The sequence below is a fragment of the Chrysochloris asiatica genome, unplaced genomic scaffold (genome assembly GCF_000296735.1).
Source record: "Chrysochloris asiatica unplaced genomic scaffold, ChrAsi1.0 scaffold00345, whole genome shotgun sequence".
Lineage (NCBI taxonomy): Eukaryota > Metazoa > Chordata > Mammalia > Afrosoricida > Chrysochloridae > Chrysochloris > Chrysochloris asiatica.
The window spans coordinates 1,562,663-1,585,274 of NW_006408863.1; the positions used below are offsets into that span (position 1 = coordinate 1,562,663).

General features: G+C 44.6%; 1 protein-coding gene across 1 annotated transcript in view; it reads left to right on the top strand.

Annotated features, from left to right (window-relative positions):
- The window catches only part of ATP9B (ATPase, class II, type 9B), a 255,515-nt gene that overhangs the window by 60,225 nt on the left and 172,678 nt on the right, over positions 1-22,612 (top strand). The window contains exons 6-7 of the mRNA XM_006875888.1: positions 7,995-8,053; positions 15,171-15,222. Coding sequence (XP_006875950.1) covers positions 7,995-8,053; positions 15,171-15,222 — 111 coding nt within the window. The remainder of the gene's footprint in view (positions 1-7,994; positions 8,054-15,170; positions 15,223-22,612) is intronic.

Genomic DNA, 22,612 nt, shown 5'->3' on the forward strand with positions numbered 1-22,612 from the left:
ATGTGCATCTCTGCGTGTGTATTTGATTGCACACACCTGTGTGTGTATATGTGTGTGTTTGCATGTCTTGTGTGTGTTTACATGGCACACACATGCCTGTGTGTGTCTGCATAGGAGGATGTGCTCAAGTCTGTGTGTATGAATATGCACACATGTGTCTGCATATACATGGGCACATGTGCATATACGTATCTATGTCTGTTTTTACGTGTGTCTGAGTGGATGCATGCACATGGTTTGTGGGTGTCCTTGCATACCTGTGTGTGTGTGTGTACAGGGTCATGTGTATATGAATGTTTTTGCATGCTCATGTTTGTGTTTGCATGTACATGCCTGTGTGTGGGTGTGTGTGCATACACATCTGTATACATGGGCGTGCCATGTCTGTGTTTGTGTGCATGCCTATGTCTACGTGTGTCTGTATACATTGGTGTGGCATGTTTGTATGTATCTGAATGCGTGTGTTTATATGTATGCACACATCTGTACATGTCTGTATGTTGTGCCCCACAAAGTGATGATTCGTCATAACTACTAGTATACTCAAGTTTCCACAATTTTGCTTCTTTATTTAATTAACTAATTAATTAACTTATTTTCATTAATTGTTTTTAACTGCCTTCCTGTTACCCAAGCTAACATTCGTGTAGGTGATTGGAAAAGTACAAGAAGAGAAGAGGTGAGGTTTGGTCAGCTCTTAACCTTCTCAGTTCCCACCTAATCGGTGGGCAACTTTCCTGTTGTCTTCTGATTCCAAGCCCTTGTGTTCTTGGTGTGGGGTGGGACTTTGGAAGATGGTCTTCCTATGGAAGCACAGGGTGGAGAGCTTCCTGATACCCATGGAGACCTCACTTGAGATGGTGAGGTTTCTCGGGTCTGTAGGGGTGACATGCATGTTTTCATTTCTATTTGTTAGTCGGTAAAATACGTAAAATATTTGAGATGCTTATTAGATTTTTCACACCATTGTCATTTTCTGCAAAATCTCTTTCTGGTGAGAGGAGAGAATTGTTATTGATACTTATTTCAGGGTTTAGTTCCACATATTGCTTCAGGCAGACGATTGTGCATCGGTGGACAATAAAGTCTGTATGTACAGCCACTTCTGACAGCTTTTGGACTCTTCATTGGTAATTGCACAGATGGCAGAGACTATTTCCGTCAGTGAGAGAATTTTAGAGGGGAAGCGATTGGCCAATATAATTTATCCAGTGAATAACATTCAGTGTTTTAGCTTTAAATGTTTGTTACTAGGATGCAATCTTTCATTATTTCACTACTCCTTCTAAGGCTATCTAATTCTTTTTTTGATAGAATTAAAAAAAAATAAATGAATTGGTCGTGTTTGTGTGCCCTGAATTATTTTTGTTATCACCAAAGAATGACTTTAAGAAGTCTTCTGGTTATTACTACAAATGGTGGGAAGGGGAATTTCATAGGTTGGCTTGCACAGTCTTTATAACTTCCTCTCCCAGACTCTAGTTTGTCTTTGTTTTAACGTTTCCAGTTGCATGTGTGCAGTGCTTATTGAGGGGACTCTTTAACCTCACTCCAGTGTGGGGACCCCTCAGCTCCACCCTAGAGGGGCAACCCTGAGTGGAGGGAGTGACCTTTGCCCTTACCAGGCTCCCGAGTTGAGGACTTAGCATGAGGCGCGGCTCCCCGGACCTGCCTGAGCCCAGCGTAAACTTCGTGTTCTAGACTCAGCCCACCACACAGACACTGCAAGAGCTGTGCCGGCCTGAACACACACTCTGACGGCTGAGGGGAAGGTCCATGCTGGTCCACTTCCTGGCTTCAGGTGACTGCTGCCATCCTGGGTATCCTTGACTGCTTGCTGCCACAGCCCTCCACTCTCTATGTCCGTCTTCATGTGGCCTGCCTCTCCTCCTTGTCTCAGTGTCTCTGCCTAGATTGCTCTCTGCTGACCTGGACTCTTGCTTGTTGGGTTAGGACCCACTCTGACCTTGTCTGACCTTGTCTGACCCAATTGTGCCTGCACACACCCTGTTTGCAGATCGAGGCACATGAGAGAGGATCCTTGTAGCCCCAGGGACACTACATACCCTTTATGCTTCTGTTTGTCACTTAGATGAAAAGCCCCATCACTGAAGCCATACCTCATCCTCTGAAGTTTAATCCCCGTGGATTGTGGCCCTCCTCTCTCCTCTCTCCTCCTCTCCTCGGTGCTTTCCCCTCCCCCACACCCATCTCTCTGCTTCTCATGCACCCTGACACTATCCCCCTCACTCCTTTGCCCATAGCCTGTCCTTCGTGCCTAATGAGGGGTGAGATTAGGTTTTCACTGGCTTATTTTTGTGAAGTGTTCATGTTTTTGGCTTGCTTTCTTTTCTCTTGGGCTGTGTGTCATTTTAGCGAGGTGCTCCAGTACTGTGTAGCGCCTGTCACATGTTCCGGGTGAGTATCAGTCCTGTGTCAGCTCCATGGGTTGTGCCTCTGCTCTCTCAGCCCCATCTCTTGCTTGCCTTAATAATATCTTGAGAAGCAGATCGATTTTCATTTTGAGGAGATTTCAGTTTGTGTTCTCTGTGTCCACTCTCAGAAACCTCTCTACCTCTAGAGCATCAGTTAGGGGTATCCACCTTTACTCCTTTTGGTGAGGTGAGGCGGAGGTTCTTTTTCTACAGGAATGTTGAGTTGTCTCCTGACCTCGTGAGGCGCTTGGATGCTCTTGAGGAATGTTGTTGTCCTGTGCCTGTGCTACTGTCTCGGCTACTGGCTGACCCACTGGGACTTTCCAGTCATTGTCGTCAAGGTTTTTGTCATAAGTCTATCCTTTCACCAACTGTGCTTTTCCTTTTCAAGATTGTCGAGAGTATTTTAGGTTGTTGTTGTTAAGTGCCGTCGAGTTGGTTCTGACCCATATGTATGGGGTTTCCAAGGAGCGGCTGGTGAGCTTGAACTGCCACTTTGCAGTTCAAATGGCTTTGCAGTCTGGTGCATTAACCCACAACACCACAGTGCTATAGGATGCCACAAAGTTGGCAGTTAAAATCCACCAGCTGCTTGGTGGAAGAAAGATGAGGCTTTCTGCTCTATTTATAAAGGTTTACAACCTACTTGGCATTGTGTTTTGTTTTTTGATGCATGTGAAAGCTGGACAATGAATAAGGAAGACCAGAGAACAACTGATGCACTTGTTTCATGGTGTTGGCAAAAATATTGAAAGTACTGTAGACTCCAGAAGAAGAGACAAATGTGAGTAGGAAGGAGCACAGGCAGAAAGAAGGCTCTTTACAAGTGATTCCATGCACTTGGGACCAGTCTGTGGAGAGGGACATTATGCTTGGTAAAGTAGATGATCTGTAAGAAAGAGGAAGCTCAACCCCCGCCCCAGCGAGATGGACTCCAACATGAAATTAGTGCAGGACTGGGCAGTGTTTCCTTCTGTTGGGCTGAGAGTTGATGTGAGTTGGAACCAACTCCATAACAAACACCAAACAATAACAGCAAATGTGTGAATCAGTCAATTTCTACAGGAATCCTAATGGGAATTTTTTTTTTTCTTAAAGCTTTTATTGTGAATCGAGAGATGGTTGATATGCGAGAACACTGATTTTGCACTCAACCTATCATATTTTGTTTCATTGCAATGATTATAATCTCCTCCATGCATTATTGGTTAACAGTATTTGCTTCTATTACCTCTTTTTTTTTTTTAAATATACACAGAAACACTCAGGAGTATATAATCGTTTAAACAACCAAAGGGCACATTCTGAAAACCTGCCTCCTAGCCTCCAGCACACAGCCTTTCCCTTTCCATGAGTTTAACATCCTCAGCTACTCAATCCCTCCACATCATCACCTCTGCTTCCATCTCTGGTGTCACTGCTTCTCTGGTTAGCATCCCGCATTCTGCTCATGCTCTTCTTTCTTGATGGTCCTAGGATCCTCTGTTCCTGGAATGTAAGATTAACTACTACCTTTACAGCTGTGACAATTGCAATGAATCATGGTAACAATTACTATTGAATCACAAAAATCCTATCCCCATGTCCTTTCACCAGACCCATCTATGGGGATTCTGCCTTCCCCTGCACACTCTGAAACTAAACTATCTCTTGAAAACTTATAAGCCAGCCACATCACACCTTTATAGTCCCCCTGCCTCCTTTTAGGTAGGTAGCCAATGTCTAAGTTTTCCATCCCTGTCAACCATGTATAGAGGGGATAGGCTTGATCCTTGATGTGAAGACTCCTTCCTTGTCAGCTGGTATTTTGAGCAATGACATCCGTAAGTGTAGGTCAAATTTATCAAATTGTAGCAATTTACACTTGCTTCCTGTGTCAACTTTCTTTATCTTCCTCTAGCTGAGTTCTGATCATCAAGCCATCAAAACTAGGTCAAATGGATACCATCTGCAAGTTTGGGCATTCTTGTACATTTCTCCCCACTTCGTATCAGTTGGATGCTTCACTCTTAGCTCTAACCCCCAGTGGCTAGATCAGTGTCCATGGGTGCAGGAGTTCCCATGTCTCCCCAAACTTCAGACTAACCGGCCCTTCCTCTTTTCTTTCATCTCAAAGTCGACAGGCATCTATGGAATGTGGTCTCACTCAGCCCAGGCCCTCATTGGTGCCTTTTCCCCACTTCCCATGTAGAGCAGCATGGTCCCACTGAGCCTGCGTGTCTGCTTGTGTGTTCCCCTCTTTTTCCCCACTTCCACTCACATATAGACCAGCGCAGTCCTACTGAGCTTACGTGACTGCTCATATGTTCCCCTTGAGTTTCAGTCTTGGAGGGCACTGGCCTGTCTGAAGAGATTTGATTGAATTTGGGGCTCAGTTTGGGGAGCACATTCTAAAACTTAGTCACTGTTTTATAGTTTTCTTTTCTAGCCATCTGTGTCATGTCACATTTAACTCAGTATTTTATGATTTTGGATGTTGTGACTGGTATTGTCTTGAAATTAAAATTTCCAGTTACAAATATATGGAATTACAGTTAGCTTTTATAGTTTGTTCTTTTCTCCTATGAAATTTCTAAATGACCTTTTCTTAGTACAATTCTAGGATGGTGTGTCATCCACAAGTATAAGGGGACTTCACAGTGTTCTTGTAAAATTTTTATTGTCTTAATTTCACTTTCCATGACTTTGAAGCCTCCTCATTGTCTTTCTTCCCAGTGTTTTTACTGCCTTTGTTTTTTTCTGGAACAGGAGTGCAGTGTGGGGGTCTCCCTTTGGATCAGTTGTCCCTTGTCTAGTCTCAAGTAGCCCCTGCCAAGACTGCTCCTGAGCCTGTCCATCCTTCTCTGCACACTCGACCGTGGTACTAGGGAGTCCAGGCTTCACTGTCCAGGGCTCCTGGGGATGCTGCACTGGCAGAGGGCCTTGGGTCAGCCAGTAAAAGCCTGGAGGGCCCTTCCTCAGGAGAAATGGGGTCCACCAGTCTCCTTTGATGATCACTCAAAAGCACACTTTGCAGGTCCTGTCGGATCTCTTCATCTTTAGGGTCAGGAGTTCCATTTCCTTACGCTTTCCTCATTCCAAGGTTTAGTGCAAGGAGTGGCCAGGTGGAAAACAAAAGTGAAGCCCGTGGGTAGCTCTCGGTCCTCCAGCAGGGCCTACTTGTCTGAGACCCAGAGCTAGACCTGCTTCCTAGTTGACCAACAACCCCTTTGAAAACTTGTGTTTTGCTGGGATTTAAATAATTAAGACATTTCACCAATAGTAGAGAACTCTTACACATAATGTCAAACTAGACGTGACTTTGTGCTATGAACTCACTCATCCCTCGTGACATTTGACCCACTGTAGCAAATTAGGGCCTAGTGGTAAGAAAAGCCTTTCCTGCTTTTAAGAGGACGACTCTGGGTCTGTAAAGCACAACCAGATGTCCTGTTAGGTCTTTCGGATGGGCTTCAAGTCCACCATGAGACCGGACACTTAGTAGACATGCTGGTGTTTGCGTGTTTGAGCCCAACATTGGACCAAGGCATGTAATGGGCACATTGGTGGGTGTGTGTTTGAGCCCACCATGAGTTTGCATGTGGAGTACACACACTGGGATGTGTTTGTTTGAGCCCACAGTGGAACTAGATGAGTAGTGGACATGCTGGTGTGTTTGTGTTTAGCACCCGGGGGGACCGGACACATAGTGGACATGCTGGTGTGTTTGTGTTTAGCACCTGGGGGACTGGACACATAGTGGACACACTGGTGTGTTTGTGTTTAGCACCTGGGGGCACCGGACACATAGTGGACATGCTGGTGTGTTTGTGTGCAGCGCTCTGTGACCACTCTGTAGACATATGAACTAGTATCCGCTGCATGGAGGTTACATTGTTCTGTGATTCTTGAGGTTCAGGTGGGGGCATGAGCTCTGCAGACGAAGCAGCAAGCCCCCGCAGCTATAGGATAACACACTTGGTGAGAGTGGCATGGATAGAGGCAGATGTGGGGCACAGGACAGATCCTGGATGTCACTTTGTATGTGGAGAACTTGTGTGTCATGATAAAATGGGAGCTCTCCTCTAAATCATGGGGCTTTTGGGTGGAGGCGAGACCAAAGTCTCCTAGTTTTTTCTGCTTCTTGTTGTTATAAGTGCCGTCAAGTCGCTTCCGACCCATAACGACCCTGCATAGGGTTTCTGCGAAGCCACTAGTGAACTTGAATCAATGACCTTGCGGTCCAGCGCATGAACCCACAGCGCCACCCCAGAACTCCTCCTTTGTCTGCTAGTTCATTTGGAATTCAGGTGGCCTTTGGGCAGTGCTGCTAATGGACACAGTTAGTGGAGTGTTGTGTGGGTCAGAACCGGTGAGCCAACCATCAGAGTGATGTGAGGGAGCCAGTCATTCTGAGTCATCCTGAACCTTCTGCCAAGGGGCCAGGCAGCATGGCTCATACGAGCAAGGCAGACGGGTGTTTGGTTTCTAAGGGAAAAGTCACACAAGCTCAGACTTTTGGAGCACGGTAACTGGGGCCATTTAATGCTGGCATAAGGGTTTAATGGAGAACTTTAACAGAAATTGGTGCAGAGAATGTTCACTATTTGCTATTTTCTGACAAAGCAGGAAACTGATCATTTATGGTTCCTTAGAGTGTGAACCTAACAGTAAATTCAGTAGAATGTTTTCAGGCGACAGTGATACTACCTGTAAATACTAGGGTTTACGTGGGAGTCCCTTACAGTGATATTACATCTAAATACTGACATTACGTGGAAATATCTTAAAATGATACCTTTAAATGCTAGCATTACATGGAAGTATTTTACAATGATATTACCTGTAAGTACTACCACTTATGTGTACGTTTCTTCGACATCTCCAGTCCTTCTTACCTGGTCTGTAAAGGTAACTGCTTTGGGTGATTTCATAGATAATTTGCTTTCTCTGGTCACTTATGTGCCCTTCACATTATGAATTTTAAGAGGTTTTTCCATCCAGGCCAATCTCATGCCTCCTTAGCTGACTTCGTTATGTTTTTGAGCATTTGCTGACTTGGCAGAAATTTGAAACAATGGCAGAATGCAGCAGACTTCTTCCAAATGGACTTCTCGTTTTAGTTATTAACATAAAGGAATTCGTATTTTTCTTTCTTCTTTCATAGGATGGATAGTCAGTTTTACTTGGTGATTTACTATAAGAAGTAAATTATTAGCGCCATGTCTATCTGAAATCGATTTATTATGAAAGTTTCAGAAAAGAGAAATTGCTGGTGTGTGTTCCCCTCCCAGAGTTATTTCTGATGTAATCATTAGCAACTGAGTGTTAAGCGCTGATTGTGTTCCTTTCCATTGTTGTTGTTGTTGTTGTTAAGTGCCGTCGAGTCGGTTCCGACCCATAGCGACCCTGTACAGGGTTTCCAAGGGTGTAAATCTTTACGGGAGTAGAAAGCCTCATCTTTCTCCCGCGGAGCAGCTGGTAGTTTCGAACCGCTGACCTTTAGGTTCGCAGCCCAATTCGTAACCACTACGCTACCAGAGCTCCTTTCCATTGATTAGACTTCTCCTTTTTTTCAAGGTAAAGTGCAAGTGAAGAGTTCAGACATCCAGGTGGGAGACCTCATCATAGTGGAGAAGGTTGGTGCATCTTTCCTTGATTTTGGAGCCTGTATGTGTCACTTGCTGACTATTAGCCTGACTGCAAGTAACAGAAATTGGAGACAAGTATTCAAAACCCTAACACTGGCATCAGTCTTGCTTTAGATGAAGAAAGATCAGAATTTGTGTATATTCTGTTTTGCTGAAGTATTTTTCAATGTGTGCAGGTAAGTCATATATTTTGTATAAACTAAGAAACATGTTAATTGTCTAATGTTATATCATCAGAAATTTTTCACTTGACCCAGGAGTTGTATTACCTAGAACTTGTTTATTCTAGAATCTATTCTCTCATCACAGTTTAGAGATAGTTTTTTTTATACAGAGAGCTGTGTGGTATCTAATTTTAGGGGGTGATTCCTTAATGCATTAAACATGCAAAGAACAAAAGGTGAGTGGGGCTCAAAGAGCCGGTAGGTTCCAAAAGCCTTTCGGTTAGTGTAAGAAGGGGCGGTGAGAGGCCCCACGACAGGGGTCCCAGTGTGGCCCTTGGTCAGGTGCACACTGGGGAGGACGAGGCTCACAGCGCTTGTGGGCATGCTGGAGGATGTGGGTATTGTACATGAACGTGCTGGGGATGGTGTCCAGAGGAAAGGAGTGCTATCCTCCCTTCTGTGTGCTGTTAACCCTTTTACCCAGACGTTCCTCAGAAGAAAGCCCTGGCCGTCTGCTTCTGAAAGATCACAGCCAGTGAGTCCTATGAAGCAGGTGGGGACCGAATCTATACAACTAATGACACCCTAGGGTTAAATCTTGCCACCTCATCGTAAATGGAAACTACCCATTTGGGTAGCAGAGCTAGAGGATATGCTGTCTGAGATATTTTATGAGCCTTTGGAATATGTTGTTCCACCCCACCTTGAGTGATTTTTTGCAAACTCATCACATCCATCTTCACATAAACGTGTTGCACTTGTTTCCTGTGCCCGGGTCATTTGAGACGTAATGCACAATAGTTTTGTGCACGGGCAGGCTTGTGTGCATTTCATAGCGATCAGCCCGTTTGCACAGCCTTTGTGAGGACTAGGACATTTGTGCAGCAGTAGCAAGGACAGGCATTCTCCTTCATTCACAAGCCCCCATTTCTGGTGAGGAGTCCAGCTGTGGAGATTGTCATGGTGCTGAACTTTTTTTCATTCTGTTTTCTGCCCTGACTTGAAATAGCCCATGAATGTCATTGTGTGGATATTTACAAGTGAGTTGCTCACCAGCTTTGCAGAGTGCTCTCTCCAAACCTGAAGGAGGGGCAGCATGAGCACAAACAGGTTTCGAGGTGGACAGGCCTGGGCCTGGACCCCTCGGCTTCAGTGCCGTCCCAGAGAAGCCTCTTTCAGCATGGGTTTAGATGCTGCAGGCCAGCATCATCAGTCTGGAAGCTGCGTCCGTGGGGAGCTGGTCCACTGCCCTCCAGCAGGTCACACACACACGGCAACTACATGGAGTGGGCGTTCTGACAGGTGAAGACCACGTGCTGCTGACTTGGAGCCTGTTTTCCAGTTCCCCCCACTGAGCACTCTCCAGACGCCAAGCTCATGGACGGCCCCCATTGGAGAGCATCCGCCCTGCTGGGAGGCTGAAACTGACGCGGAAACAAATGCAGGAGGTTCGTGTGTGAGGTTTAGATGCGAGACCACTGGGAAGTCTCTTGTGTTTTATGTGCTCTGTTAGATGTGATAGGGTTTGTGCCTCTAATGTACCTGTTGTTACCATTGAAATATGACATCAAGCAGGAGGACAGGTCAGGTAAAACCATGGACTCACCTGCCAAAATGATCTCAGGAGCTGTGTTGGTAGTCTTGCAGGCTGGTGCTCACTTGGAATTCTCAGCTGTCTGCAGTGACCAGTCAGTTCCAACTCATAGCAACCCAGTGTAAGGTTTCCAAGGATGTAAATCATCACAGGAACACAAGGCCTCATCGTCCTCCCACGGAGCAACTGGGGGATTTGTACTGCTGACCTTGCAGTTAGTAACTCAACGCATAACCCATTGTGCCAACACCGCGACCGTTGTGGCCAAGCCAGAGCTGATCCTCTCAAGGTTGAGTTGGCTGACTGGCTCCCTAGGTGATTGTGGCTTCTCTTTGTTCTATGTGCGTGTCCTGGAGTCTCACTCAAATTCTGAGGTTTTGTATTGTCCCACAGTTGGTCAGACCATAAATGAGACTTTAAGCTGGTGAGTGATTGGGACTCAGTAACTGCTTGCTGACTGATTTAGTTAGAATTTTTGTAGCGGATTTTTGTTGTTACTTAGCTAACGTTGTAGCCTGGCACCGAATCCTGAAGTCCGTTTCTTTAGGTGTCTCCCGTCTTGTTTCCATGTATTTCAAGTTGCTTTGATAGTGGTGTTCAGTAATGAGATGAGTCTTAGATCCACTTCCTGTAGGTTAATTAACTTCTACATGCTTAATATATTTTCAGTAAGTGCGTCTCAGTTGGGAAACTGTGAATTTCAGCTTTTCTAATTTAGGCACAATATTAAGGACTTGACTTTTTAAAAGAAACGATTTGTAACAGTTCATTCTTTTTCAGTTTTTTAAAGAAGCTGTCCTTTGTTAAAAAGAAAGCATTAAGTGATTGAAAGCATATAACATATAAATAGTTGTTTGCATACTACAGTAATGTTCTGGGTTATTCTCGGTTTTAATGTAAATAAGATAAGGGCTCTCAAACTGTATGTTTAACTAAAACTCCATTCCAAGTCAAAGGTTGTACTCCACCTTAGAGCTTGTAGGGAAAGGAACGTGAACACACAGATCTTTCCTGGCTTCACAAAGACCCTTGGAAGTGCTTCAGCCGTCCGACAGGTATGTCGATTGAAGCAGTGCTCTGCCTCCACAGCTTTCCGTCATGTTGTTCCCTTGACAACGCTTTGATGGACATGGAGTTCTGTGTAAAGTCCCATCACTCATGCTTCTGACCCTGCCTTTCCATTGCCATCCGCTTCTCAGCTTGTAGCAGTTGTGCCTTGTTCAGGGTTCAGTGCAGCTAGTCACTGACATCCCTAGGATGGAAACCTTGCGTTCCTGTATTACTATTGAAAGCAAAATGTCATCCTATACAGAGGAAAGAGAGAAAGCAAAATGGCTGTCAGTAGAGACTCTGACACTTGCTCTCCAGCGTAGGATGCTAAAGCAGATGGAAGAAATGAGGAGGTAAAAGAACCGAATAGAAAATGTCAAAGGGCAGTTCAAGAAGACAAAGGAAACTACTAAAATGAAATGTGCAAAGATCTGGCCTTAGAAACCAAAACAGCACACCCAGCATTTCTCAAGCTGAAAGAAGTGAAGAAATAAAAATCAAACCTTGACTTGCAATACTGAAGGATTCTGTGGACCGAAAAATCATTCACTTGTCTGTCAGACAGTCACACTGTGGTGGCTTGCATGCTGCTGTGATACTGGCCAATGATGATGAAATTGAAGAAATCTACCAACTTTGTTGGAGTCCTGGTGTGGCACTGTGGGTTAATGTACTGCAAAACTGGTTTGGACCACAAGGTTGGCAGTTCAAGTTCACCAGCTGCTCCTTGGAAACCTCATACAGAGTTATACCATGGGTCGGAATTGACAGGTGCTTCTTCGATCTGAAATTGATCTAACATGCAATCAAGATGTATTGATAATTACTGGTGATTAGAATTGAAAGTAGGAAACAGGAAGGAATGGTAGTTGGAAAATATGACCTGGGTGCTGTTCGTCCATTTGCTTTAACATCTCTAAACGGGAAAGCACGTTTCAGAGTCTCCTAGCATCGATTTTGGTGTTTTATTTCTTTCCTGTCTTTTTAACGACCTTCTGTTTCCTTCCTGTATAATGTTCTTGATGACATCCCACTCTATGGTCTTCGATCTTTAGTGTCTAATGCTTCACATCTGTTGAGATGGCCTGTAAATTGAGGTGGGAAATGTTCAAGGTCATATTTTAGATCTTATGGATTGTTTTAATTGTCTTCAGCTTCAGCCTGAACTTGCACATGAGCAGTTGATGGTCTGTTTAGGCTATGGAACCTTCCCATAGCTGTAGTCAATCTGATTCCTGTGTATTCCATCCGGTGAGGTGTTGGTGTAAAATTGCTTTCTATGTTGTTTCAAAAAGGTGTTTACAATCAATAACTTCCTGGGGCCTTGCACAATTCTGTCATGTGATTTCCAGCATCATTTCTGAGGACGTAAAACACCAAAAGAGGAAGCACACACTCAGCATTTTTCAATCTGGAAGAATTGAAGAAAAAATGTTAAGTCCCTACTTGTAATACTGAAGAATTCTATGGCATCTTTGTGTGGTGCTATAGGATAAGCACTGGACTGCTAAACTCAAGGTCGACAGTTCGTGGCTATCAGCTGAACCTGAAAACCTATATAGTGTCACTCTAAATAAGGATTGACTCAGTATCACTAACAGCAACAACATGGGCAAAAGATTGAAAAATGCAGAAAGAAATGGTTGCTGTTCATCCATTTCAGGAGGTAGCTTGTGAGCAAGCACCAGTGGTACTGAAGGTATTGGCTAAAACACAAGGTGCCAGGACCTGGCTGAATACAAATAGAACATTTTCATCAAACTGACTGTAGCACTGGAGAGGTGCTCAGTTATCTAGTCCAAGAAATTTGGAAGACAGTAACTTGGCCCTCCAATTGGAAAAGTTCTGTATTTGTGCCCATTGCAAAAAGTGGCCCAAAGGAATGTTGAAATCATTCAGCAGGATCATTCATGTCACATGCAAGTAAAATTTTGCTGAAGATAATTCAACAATGGCTACAAGAGCACAGCTAAAGAGAATTGCTAGAAATTCAAGCTGGATTCAGAAGCGGATGTGGAACCAGGTGTATCACTGTGATGACAAATGGATCTTGGCTGAAAGCAGAGAATACCTGAAATTTGTATGCTTATTCTTTACTGACTGTGCAAAGGCTTTTGACTGTGTGCATCATTACATGCTATGATAACATTGCAAAGAATGGGATTCCAGGACACTTAATTTGTGCCCATGAGGAAACCTGTCCATAGACCAAGAGACAGTTGTTGAAATAGAATAAGGGGATACTGAATGGTTTAAAATCAGGAAAAGTGTGTGCCAGGATTGTATCCTTTCACCATATTTATTCACTGTATGCTGAGCGAATAATTTGAGAAACTGGATTATATGAGGCGTGTGGCATTGGGATTGGAGGAAGACTTAACCATCTGCGGTATGCAGACGACATACCTTCCATGCTGGAAATGAAGAGGACTTAAAATACTTGACTAATGAAGATCAAAGACTACATTCTTCAGTGTGGGATTCGTAATGTGAAGAAAACACAAATCCTTGCAAATGGACCAATAAATAACATCACGATAAATGGAGAAAAGATTGAAATTGTCAGACTTCATTTTGCTCGAATCCATTATCAACACTCATGGAAGCAGCAGTCAAGAAATCAAACAACCTGTTTTATTGGGCAAATCTGTTGCACAGGACCTAAGATAACAGTTTGAGGACTAAGACGCCCTTGATTTAAGGCATAGTGTTTTCAATGGCCTCATGTGCATGTGAAAGTTGGGTCATGAATAAGGAAGAACATAGACTGATTGATGCATTTGAGTTATTTTGGTATTGGAGTGGATTACTGAAAGTACCACAGACTGCCAGAAAAGCAAACAAATCTGTTGGAGGAAGTACATCTCTTATACGCAGTACATGTTATCAGGAGGGACCAGTTCCTGGCACATAACAGCAACAATGATGGAAAATAGACATCAGCACAGACAGGAGATGTGGTAGAAGTCAACATTATCAGGTAGACCGAGAGCCTGCTCTTTCTGGTGACCCTAAACGTCATTGGGCAGCTTTCTGCACCTCAGTGTGCTGACTGTTGCAATGAGCCTCACAGCACAGGAGGGGAAAGGAGAAGATTCTGCCTGTGCAGCTGTAGCCCCCCACCTCCACCTCAGCGAAGATGTCCTGACCTCAAACCTGTGACATGGCTTTAGGACAGCAGGCTTCACAATGAAAACTTGACTCCTGCAAGTCTTTATTTCCCAGTGGCCTTGTTACTTCCCCTGACAAAATAGCCTCAATTGATGCTGAAAGAATACTTGAAGAAACAGTGACTTTAATCTGAAATTTTGCCAAATGTAGAAGCAAATAGATAAAAGCAAGTTGAATTAACCATGACAGAATAAACCTAAAGAAATTCACGCCAAGACAAAGACAGAAAAGAATCTTGAAAACAGCCAGAGAGAAAGGGTACATCACTTATCTGTGCACTTCGGGCTGTATTGTTGTTGTGAAGTGCCGTTGGGTCAGTTCCCACTCATAGGGACCCTGTGTAGGGTTTCCGAGGAACGGCTGGGGAGTTTGAACCACTGACCTTGCAGTTCAAATGGCTGTGCATTGTGGCGCAGTAACCCCCAGCACCACACCAGGGCTCTGTGTGTTTGGTAGTACGTTGCATTCATTCATGAATTCTGCAGTTTTTGAGTGTTTAGTGGGTGGCAGGCTCTGCACTGAGGTCAGCAGAGACCATCAGCTTCACCAGTCTAATGGGGAGAAGGTGACTGTCATGATCTCAGCACAGGGAAGGCACTGAAATGGCATTGCTCACCATGTATCAGAATGACGCTGTCTTCAAGTCATTGGAAATGCCATTTACGTGGTCCACTTTGTTGTGAGATGCTGTCGAGTCTGTTGTGACTCATGGTGACCCTGTGTACGGTTTCCGAGAGCAGCTGGTGGGCTTGAACTGTCAATGTTGTGGCCAGCAGTCCAGTGCTTATCCTGTGGCACCACACCAGGGGTTTACAAGTGGGGAAAAATCTTAGAGGTAAAACCAAAATCCAACTAAAGATATTAGTTTGTAGTTTACAGATTATACCTGCTGCTGTTTATTCTGTCGAGTTGGTTTTGATTCATAGGGACGTGGTCTAGGGTTTCTGAGGAGCAGCTGGAGGCTTTGAACCATTGACCTTGTGATTAACTACAGTGTCACATCAGAACTCCATATGCGCTAATTACGTCAGCATCAATTTTATTTACTACATTACCTTAAGTAGTTGTTTACTATTTCTCTTTTGGAATGGAATTATGAAAATACGTTTTTATGTTTTTTTTGCAGAATCAGAGAATTCCATCAGATATGGTCTTTCTTAGGACTTCAGAAAAAGCAGGTATTTTTATCTTTTAATGCTGGTGATTGCTGAGTTGATGTTTTGGCAGTTTAATTTTCATTTTGAAAGAAACACAAAATTTATGCTTATAAAATTTTTCATTGGATGATAATATATTGAATTCATTAATTTCAAAATCACATGTAATTATTGTTTTAAAAAGATGAGTATGTTTTAAAGCGTCTAACCCTACCAGAGCCTACCTATGTGATACACGTCTTTAGTTGGAGTTTTAATGAGATCTTGTTAATTGGTTGATAGTGCTGAGAGGTTAATTTATCAAGTGTGGGTGCCACATGCCACGTGCAGCCGTTAATTGTTTCCTGGAGTCTTACAGGAAACGGTGTCCAGTGCTGTGGCTGGACTTGGAGTGGACCAGGGATGCTATGGGAGCGCAGGGACCTGGTTCTGGGGTGATTCCTATTCGGCAGGGCTGTGGTACCTGTCTCTCCCCAGTGTCGGAGAATATGGCCCTCGGGATGTGGAGACAGGAAGAGTTGCTGACTGGGGGCAGTGGGAGACGTCGGTAGAGGCTGTGGCCCCATCTTGATAGTGCATCGGGTGAAATGATTCGTCCGTTTGTAGAGGTGACGGCTGAGGATGGACACACTCAAGGTTGTGGGTACATTGAGCTGCTTTCTGCCATGAGATGAGACAGCTACTTCCTATCCCAGTGGAATCCTTCTTCCTAGCTTTCCTTTCACTCAGATTTTGCCTGCGTTCCATGTTCCGGGCTGACTCATGGTTCGGAGTGGAGTGGAAGTGGACCCGCTAGGGCCAGTCGTCCAGAGCCCGATCCTCGTGGGCAGACATTGAGAAACCACACTAATGTGTCATATGCGTTTCTTCTCTTTACAAAATGGGCCAAGGCGCTCTCGAGCTACATAAAGTCGACATCTGACATTGCTTTCAACTACAAAGAATTTTCACTCTGGAAATTCTGTGCTCGTTTCAGGGTTTTGAATTAATTGCCCCAGCTTTCAGAAACTACAAATGTACAGAATATTTTGCATATCTACTAACACTTTGAATCTTATTTATTGTGGTGGTTTCAGTGCAGAAAGTCCTTATGAGGCACTATTAAAACAAAGACCTGCAGTGCAGTTTGTGTGGTGGTCCGCATGACATGTTGTGTGCTGGGAGGGGTCCTCATGACATGTGTGCTGGGAGGGGTCCTCATGACGTGTGTGCTGGGAGGGGTCCTCATGATGTGTTGTGTGCTGGGAGTGGCATGCTTGGTACTGGCCCCCAGTTGCTTGGTGAGCTCATGCCAGTTGTTCATACAGGGTGCTCCACTGGGCCATCAGCTGATGGTTCAGAAGGTCAGCGAAGCTGCTGATGGACCTGTGACTGGGCGCTTGTATTCCCGTGAACCAGTGGCTTCATCAGTTTCTTAGTTCAGATCAGACATCTCCTGAACGAACGATTCTTTCAGGGGTATTAAGGGAAATGAATGATCGGACACTTGATTTTCATCCATCTCTTAAAAATGCTGGTGTCGTTTGTACTTGTCTCCTAAGTCATGGCCATTCAGTCGAAGTGTGGGGGCATGTGGCAGGACCTCAGCCTCACCTGTTGGGGCATGACCAGGTACAGGACACTGTGTGGTTCGTCCACGTAGTCTCTGCTGCTGCTCACCTAGCCACCAGTGTCAAAGTTGCATGCAGAGAGATGATTTAAAAAGTCAGATCAGTGGCCAGTGATCAGGTGTTGCACCTGGTATTCAAGTCTGCGTCGGTTTTCTCTGGGCCCATTGCTGTCCGAGCTGACTGATAGGACAGGTTCACTTACTCCCGAGTGTGGAAACCTACCCCGCGTGCCCTCTCTGTGAGCCCATCCCTCACCTCCTCGGCACCAGGGCAGGCCCTCTACGCTAACACTCACACTAACTGGAATGCCATTCGACCTATCTCCTTCCAACTCTTGTCAATTATACAAACTCAAATCAAGTATTCATAAGAAGCCTGTAATAGGATATAGGCAGAGCAATTTCATAATTCATTTTTACTGAACCTTAACTGGCATTGGTTGTAGTGAGTGCTTGCTGTTAAATACTGATTGGCTATAGTTCCTTCCAGATAAGTCAAGTCGGCCATCCTTACTGACCACAGCTCATCTGTCCTTTGTCTAAATCACAGCCCTTACAAGAGGCTGCTAGTGTTAACGATACCGTCTCCCCCAAGGTTTAAAGTGGTGTGTAATTATTGAAGCATCAACCATGCTTGGTTTCTTTCTTTTTCTTTTTTTTCTCCCCTTTAGAAAAATCTAGATACTCGTTTCAGTTTCAGAAACACAGTATGTTAACAAGTGAAGGCTAGGGAGGGTCCTCACCTCATTCACTTGTTTGTACAAAGCGAGCCCAGAGCAGAGAGATGAGCAATGGAGCCTCCCAAGTGTGGGTCACACAGGGCCAGGGGCCAGCCCATTGGCAGCTCCGTTCTCCTTCCACAGCAGACACACACACACGTATTTCAAAGGCAAAAATATCAGTGTTGGAATAACGGGTTAACTTCAAAGTCAGGAACACTGGAAATGTCCTCATAGTTGAAACGAATCAGCTTATAGATACGAAGTGTTTAATATAAAATACAAAATTTGTTTACATTATTTAGATACGTATTTCGGAATGTAAGTACTTAGACTGAGAGTCTCCTCTGTGCAAGGAATCTTCGAAGAGCTTGTGGAAAGGCATGAAAAGATAGGGAGTTTTTCCAGGAACTTTTTGGAGCCCCTTGACTATCTCATTGATAAAACAGGTGATTGGAAATGCTCTTCAGAGCTCTAGGCGTTAGGATGGTGGCTAACGTCTTGGAATTGGCTTGAAATAAGAATGGCCATGCTGCAGGATAGTTAAAAGGATTAGAAATCATGTTTACGAAGGAATTACATCAGTATGGCATATATTTGGTACCCAATTGCTGTCTCTGTTATTAATTGGAAATTAATTGACTGGTCATTTGTCAGAAACAATTTGGCACTGATGCAGAGAAGGAGAAGGAGAATCCTACCAAGTGAGTGCAGCCTGGCAGCTGTGGTTTGAGAAGTTTTCTTCTAGAGGTTTCAGGAAGGGGAACTCAGCTCTGTGGTACTAACTGCCATCGAGTCGCCTCCAACTCTCAACACTGTGTAGCATTTCCAAGAGGGGCTGGTGAGTTTGAACTGCTGGCCATGTGGTCCAGTGCTTTGTCCCACAACACCACACCTCTGTGAGATGATCTTACGTTGTCTTTCTGAACAATTTCTCTAAATAAGAGAAGTTCTGAGTGATTGGAAAAGAGGAGTGGCAATAAAAAAGCGATGGATTGACCCATGGGCCGCAGCAATGGGCTCACAAGTAACGCCAATGGTGAGGGTGGGGCAGGACCCGACGCTGTGCACTTCTGGTGTGTACCTGGTCACTTTGAGTCCCACCTAACTCGGTGACACCTAACAACAACAGCGTATGCCGGTCACAGACAGACTTCCTCTAAGTGATAGAGCGCAAGGGCAAGGTAGATGCTGAGGAAAAACCTGAGCTTGCTAAGGAAAAGCTGTTTGACAGGGAGTACCACCAGCAGCTCCCCGGAAACCCTATACAGGGTCGCTGGGGGTCGGAACCGACTCGAAGGCACTTACCCACACCCACTAGATGCCAGTACCCATGCTACTTCCACCCCTACTTGGGACAAATACCTCCAGAGAGTGCAAAGCATCTCCTGGGGACAGAATTGCCCCTGACTGAAGACCACGGAAGGATTTTTTCTTCTCCGTTGGAGAGAGCACCTAAAGGTCAATCCTAAGCATTCAGTTAGGGACATTTGGAGAGAAATTATTTGTAGTTTTCAGATTTCTTTCTCAGTCAGAACAGAGGTTCTGTGCCATTTGAGCCATCACTAGTGACCTTCCTCCCTCTTGCCACTCCTCATGAATTCCAGCTGTACTCCAAACTAGCTTGGGTGGCTAAGAACACAAAGGTGGCAGAAGTCAGAGGGTCCCCCGTCACCCACCTCATATGTTCCCCAGATCCATGTTTCAGAAGTGTCTTCCCAGCAGCCAGGGCCAAGACTGCTGGGCCTCCCTCCCAGCACCCAGCACCCAGCACCCGGCTCCCAGCTCCCGTTCACAGGCACAAGCTCATCAAACCAAGGCTGCTGGGGCCCCAGTTAGCCAGCATCTATCAACATGGGAGGGCTGAGGTTGCCTCGCAGCCTCCAGTGCCCTCCTACAGATTTTAATGGGACAGAATTTGAAGACAGAGCAATAGAAAGTTTGCATTCCCAAGAACAGAGAGAGAAAAAAGGAAGAAAATTAAATAGAAACCTGGTTACACCATCCGGCACACGAACATATATGTATAATGGGCGAACTAGAATGAAAAGGGAGAAAAAGGAACAGGGAAAGTATTTAAATAATGACTGAAACCTTGTCAAAATGGGAGGAGAAAATCTTAGTCTACGCATCCAAAGGACTGGCCCTGCATGTAGGCTCGACTCCGGGAGGGGTGACTCAGCCTCTGAAAGAGTTCCAGTGTGTGCTTGCATTTGGGCTTCTGCTGGAGAAGCAATGGCATGGGGTGGGGGACTAGCTGAAACCTCAGTGCAATGGAAGAAATGTGCCGCCTGCCCTGCCATCCTTACTCCCTGATGCCCAGAAAATGGGCCTGTGGACGAGGGAGGGACTCACCCTGCCCTCTTTATTTCAGAATTCTCATCCTTAGCTCACTTGCCCTGACGGTATGTGTTAGATGCTTGGAATGTGGGGCTGAACTGGATTTCTAAATGGAAGTGACTGGAAAACTGTGAGCTCTGCCCTGGGGTGGGGCATGTAGTGATTGACAGCAATGGATAGCAGACACTCAGTGGTTGGTGTTTGTATATTACAACCAAACTGTTTAATAAATCAATGGACAGGTTAGTACTGAGATGGGGAAGCTGAATTAAAGGTAGTCCCTATCTTACAGTACTCTCAATGTATGATGAACCACACTTACGATCATCTGTTTTTGGTACCTGTGCACATCTTACCACTAGTGATACACATTGTACATAGAACGTGGTTTCTTGTGTACACCTTATCCTTAGGAATATGCACTACATACAGTGTTGTTTCCTTGCTCTTGCTCTTAAGTGCCATCGAGTTGGTCCAATTCATCGGGGCCCTGTATAGGGTTTCCTGGGAGTGGCTTGTGAGCTTGAACCCCTGACTTTGTGATACAGTGCATTAACCCATAGTGCTGTAGCAGAACTCTATCCATGTATACTTTATCCTTAGGAATATGCACTACATATAGTGTTGTTTTCTGCGTCATCTATTGTTAGTCATTTGCACTATGTACAGCGTGGCAGCACATAAGGACCTTACATACAACTCTTACTAATTTTCCACCCAGAGATAGTCCTGTTTCAGAACACTCTGCAAGGGGAGTGATTTTTGTAAGTGACACGTACCAACATTGGTCATTGTTTACAGATCGGTGCATTTTCTAATGGACAGGGAGGCTTCAAAAAGTTTGTGGCAAAGTTTCAGTATCTTTTTTTTTTTAAGGTTTTTATTGTGGATTGAGTGAAAGTTTACAGGGCAGATCATCACTTTTACATTCAGCAAATCATACACCTTGTTTCATTCCAATAACTGTAATCCCCTCCATGTACCATCAGTTAACAGTATTTCTCTCTATTCACTTTAGCTTTATTTAAAAAACAAAACAAAACAACACTCAGACATAAATAGTAATTTACACCTCCAAAGGGCACATTCTGCAAGTCTGTCTCCTGGCCACCAGCTCTTAGAGGGTACCCTCTCTTCCCATGAATCTCTCTTCCCTCAGCCACTCCCCCTCTCAATGACCCTATCTCTGCCTCCATCACTGGGGTCTCTGCTTCTCTGGATAAGGTTCCACATTCTGCTTGTGCTCTTCTCCCTTGATGGTCCTAGGGTCCACTGTTTCTGTACTGTAAGATTAACCACTCTCCTGTTTTTGTTACAAAACTTACTACCTTTACAATTGTGACAGTCACAATTAGTCATGATAACAATTATTCACTATTGAATCATACAAATCTTATCCCCATCTCTGTTCACCAGACCCATCTAGACAAGATGAAAACTATACAGTGAGGACTCTCTCTTTTCCCCAACACTCTTAAACTAAGCTCCCGCTTGAACCCTTATAAGCCAGTCACTTTGTGCCTTTATCGCCCCCTCATTTTAGGTAGCCAATGTCTATGTTGTCCGTCCCTATCTACCCTGTGTACAGAGGGGATAGCGTTGATACTTGATGTGAAAACTCCTTCCCTCTCTCTCTGTTGGTATTTAGAGTTACTACTCGAGCTCTGGTAGTGTAGTGGTTACGAGTCGGGCTGCCATCCTCAAGGTCAGCAGTTCGAAACTACCAGATGTTCTGCGGGCGAAAGATGAGGCTTTCTGCTCCTGTAAAGATTTAGTCTTGGAAACCCCTGTACAGGGTCGCTATGTGTCGGAAGCGACTCCACGGCACATAACAACAACCACCTCCATGAGTATAGGTTCATCAAATTGTAGCAATTTACCCTTGTTGCCTTTTTAAAAAAAAATTTTTTTTTTTTTTGTAAACTTCCTCTAGTCGAGTTCTGATTATCAAGCCATCGAGGCTAGGTCAGTTGGGTACTGTCTGCAAGTTTGGGTGTTCTTGTGCATATCCCCTCACTTCATATCAGCTGGATGCTTCACTCTCAGCTCTAGCCGTCTGTGGCTATGTCCTTGTCTATGGGCTCAGGTGTCCCCAGGTCTCACCACACTTTGGACCAACCAGCCTTCTTCTTCTCTATCTCATCTCCAGGTCAGTGGGAGTCAGTGGACTGTGGTTGAACTTAGCCCATTTCTTCATTGCTGCCTTTCCCCCTCTTCCACTCACCAGTAGACCAGTGTGGTCGCCAGCAAGCTAAATGCCTACTTGTGTGTTCCCATTGAGTTTCAGTCTTAGAGGGGAATTTGTCCTGAAGGAACTTGATTGCTAATCTTGATGGCTTCCTGCCGAACAGCTTGCTTGTTCTTGTAGTAGCCAGTTATGCTGACATTTTTGTTTTGGGTTTTTCCTGATGATCTTTCTTTGAAGATGTATCTTCTGTCACTCTAACTGTTCCAGGCTGGTCTGCTTGTCCTTACAAGTGGGGATGTTCCACCTCAGAATGTTCTGGATGGGACTCAGGAGTCCACTTAAGGTCCTATAATCTGCAAAGGCTTTGCAAGAGGCCTATTTCACTGGACAAGTTGTAGAACCCCTTTTAAGTATGCCAATCAGTTATAGGCTAACGGCGGGCTTACAAGTTTTCTGTAATCATGTTTCCCAACATTCCTTTCTATCCCACTCAAGTGTCTATTTTACAATAGTAGGCAAGGGAAACTAATATTCATAAGGCAGTCAAGGATTTTA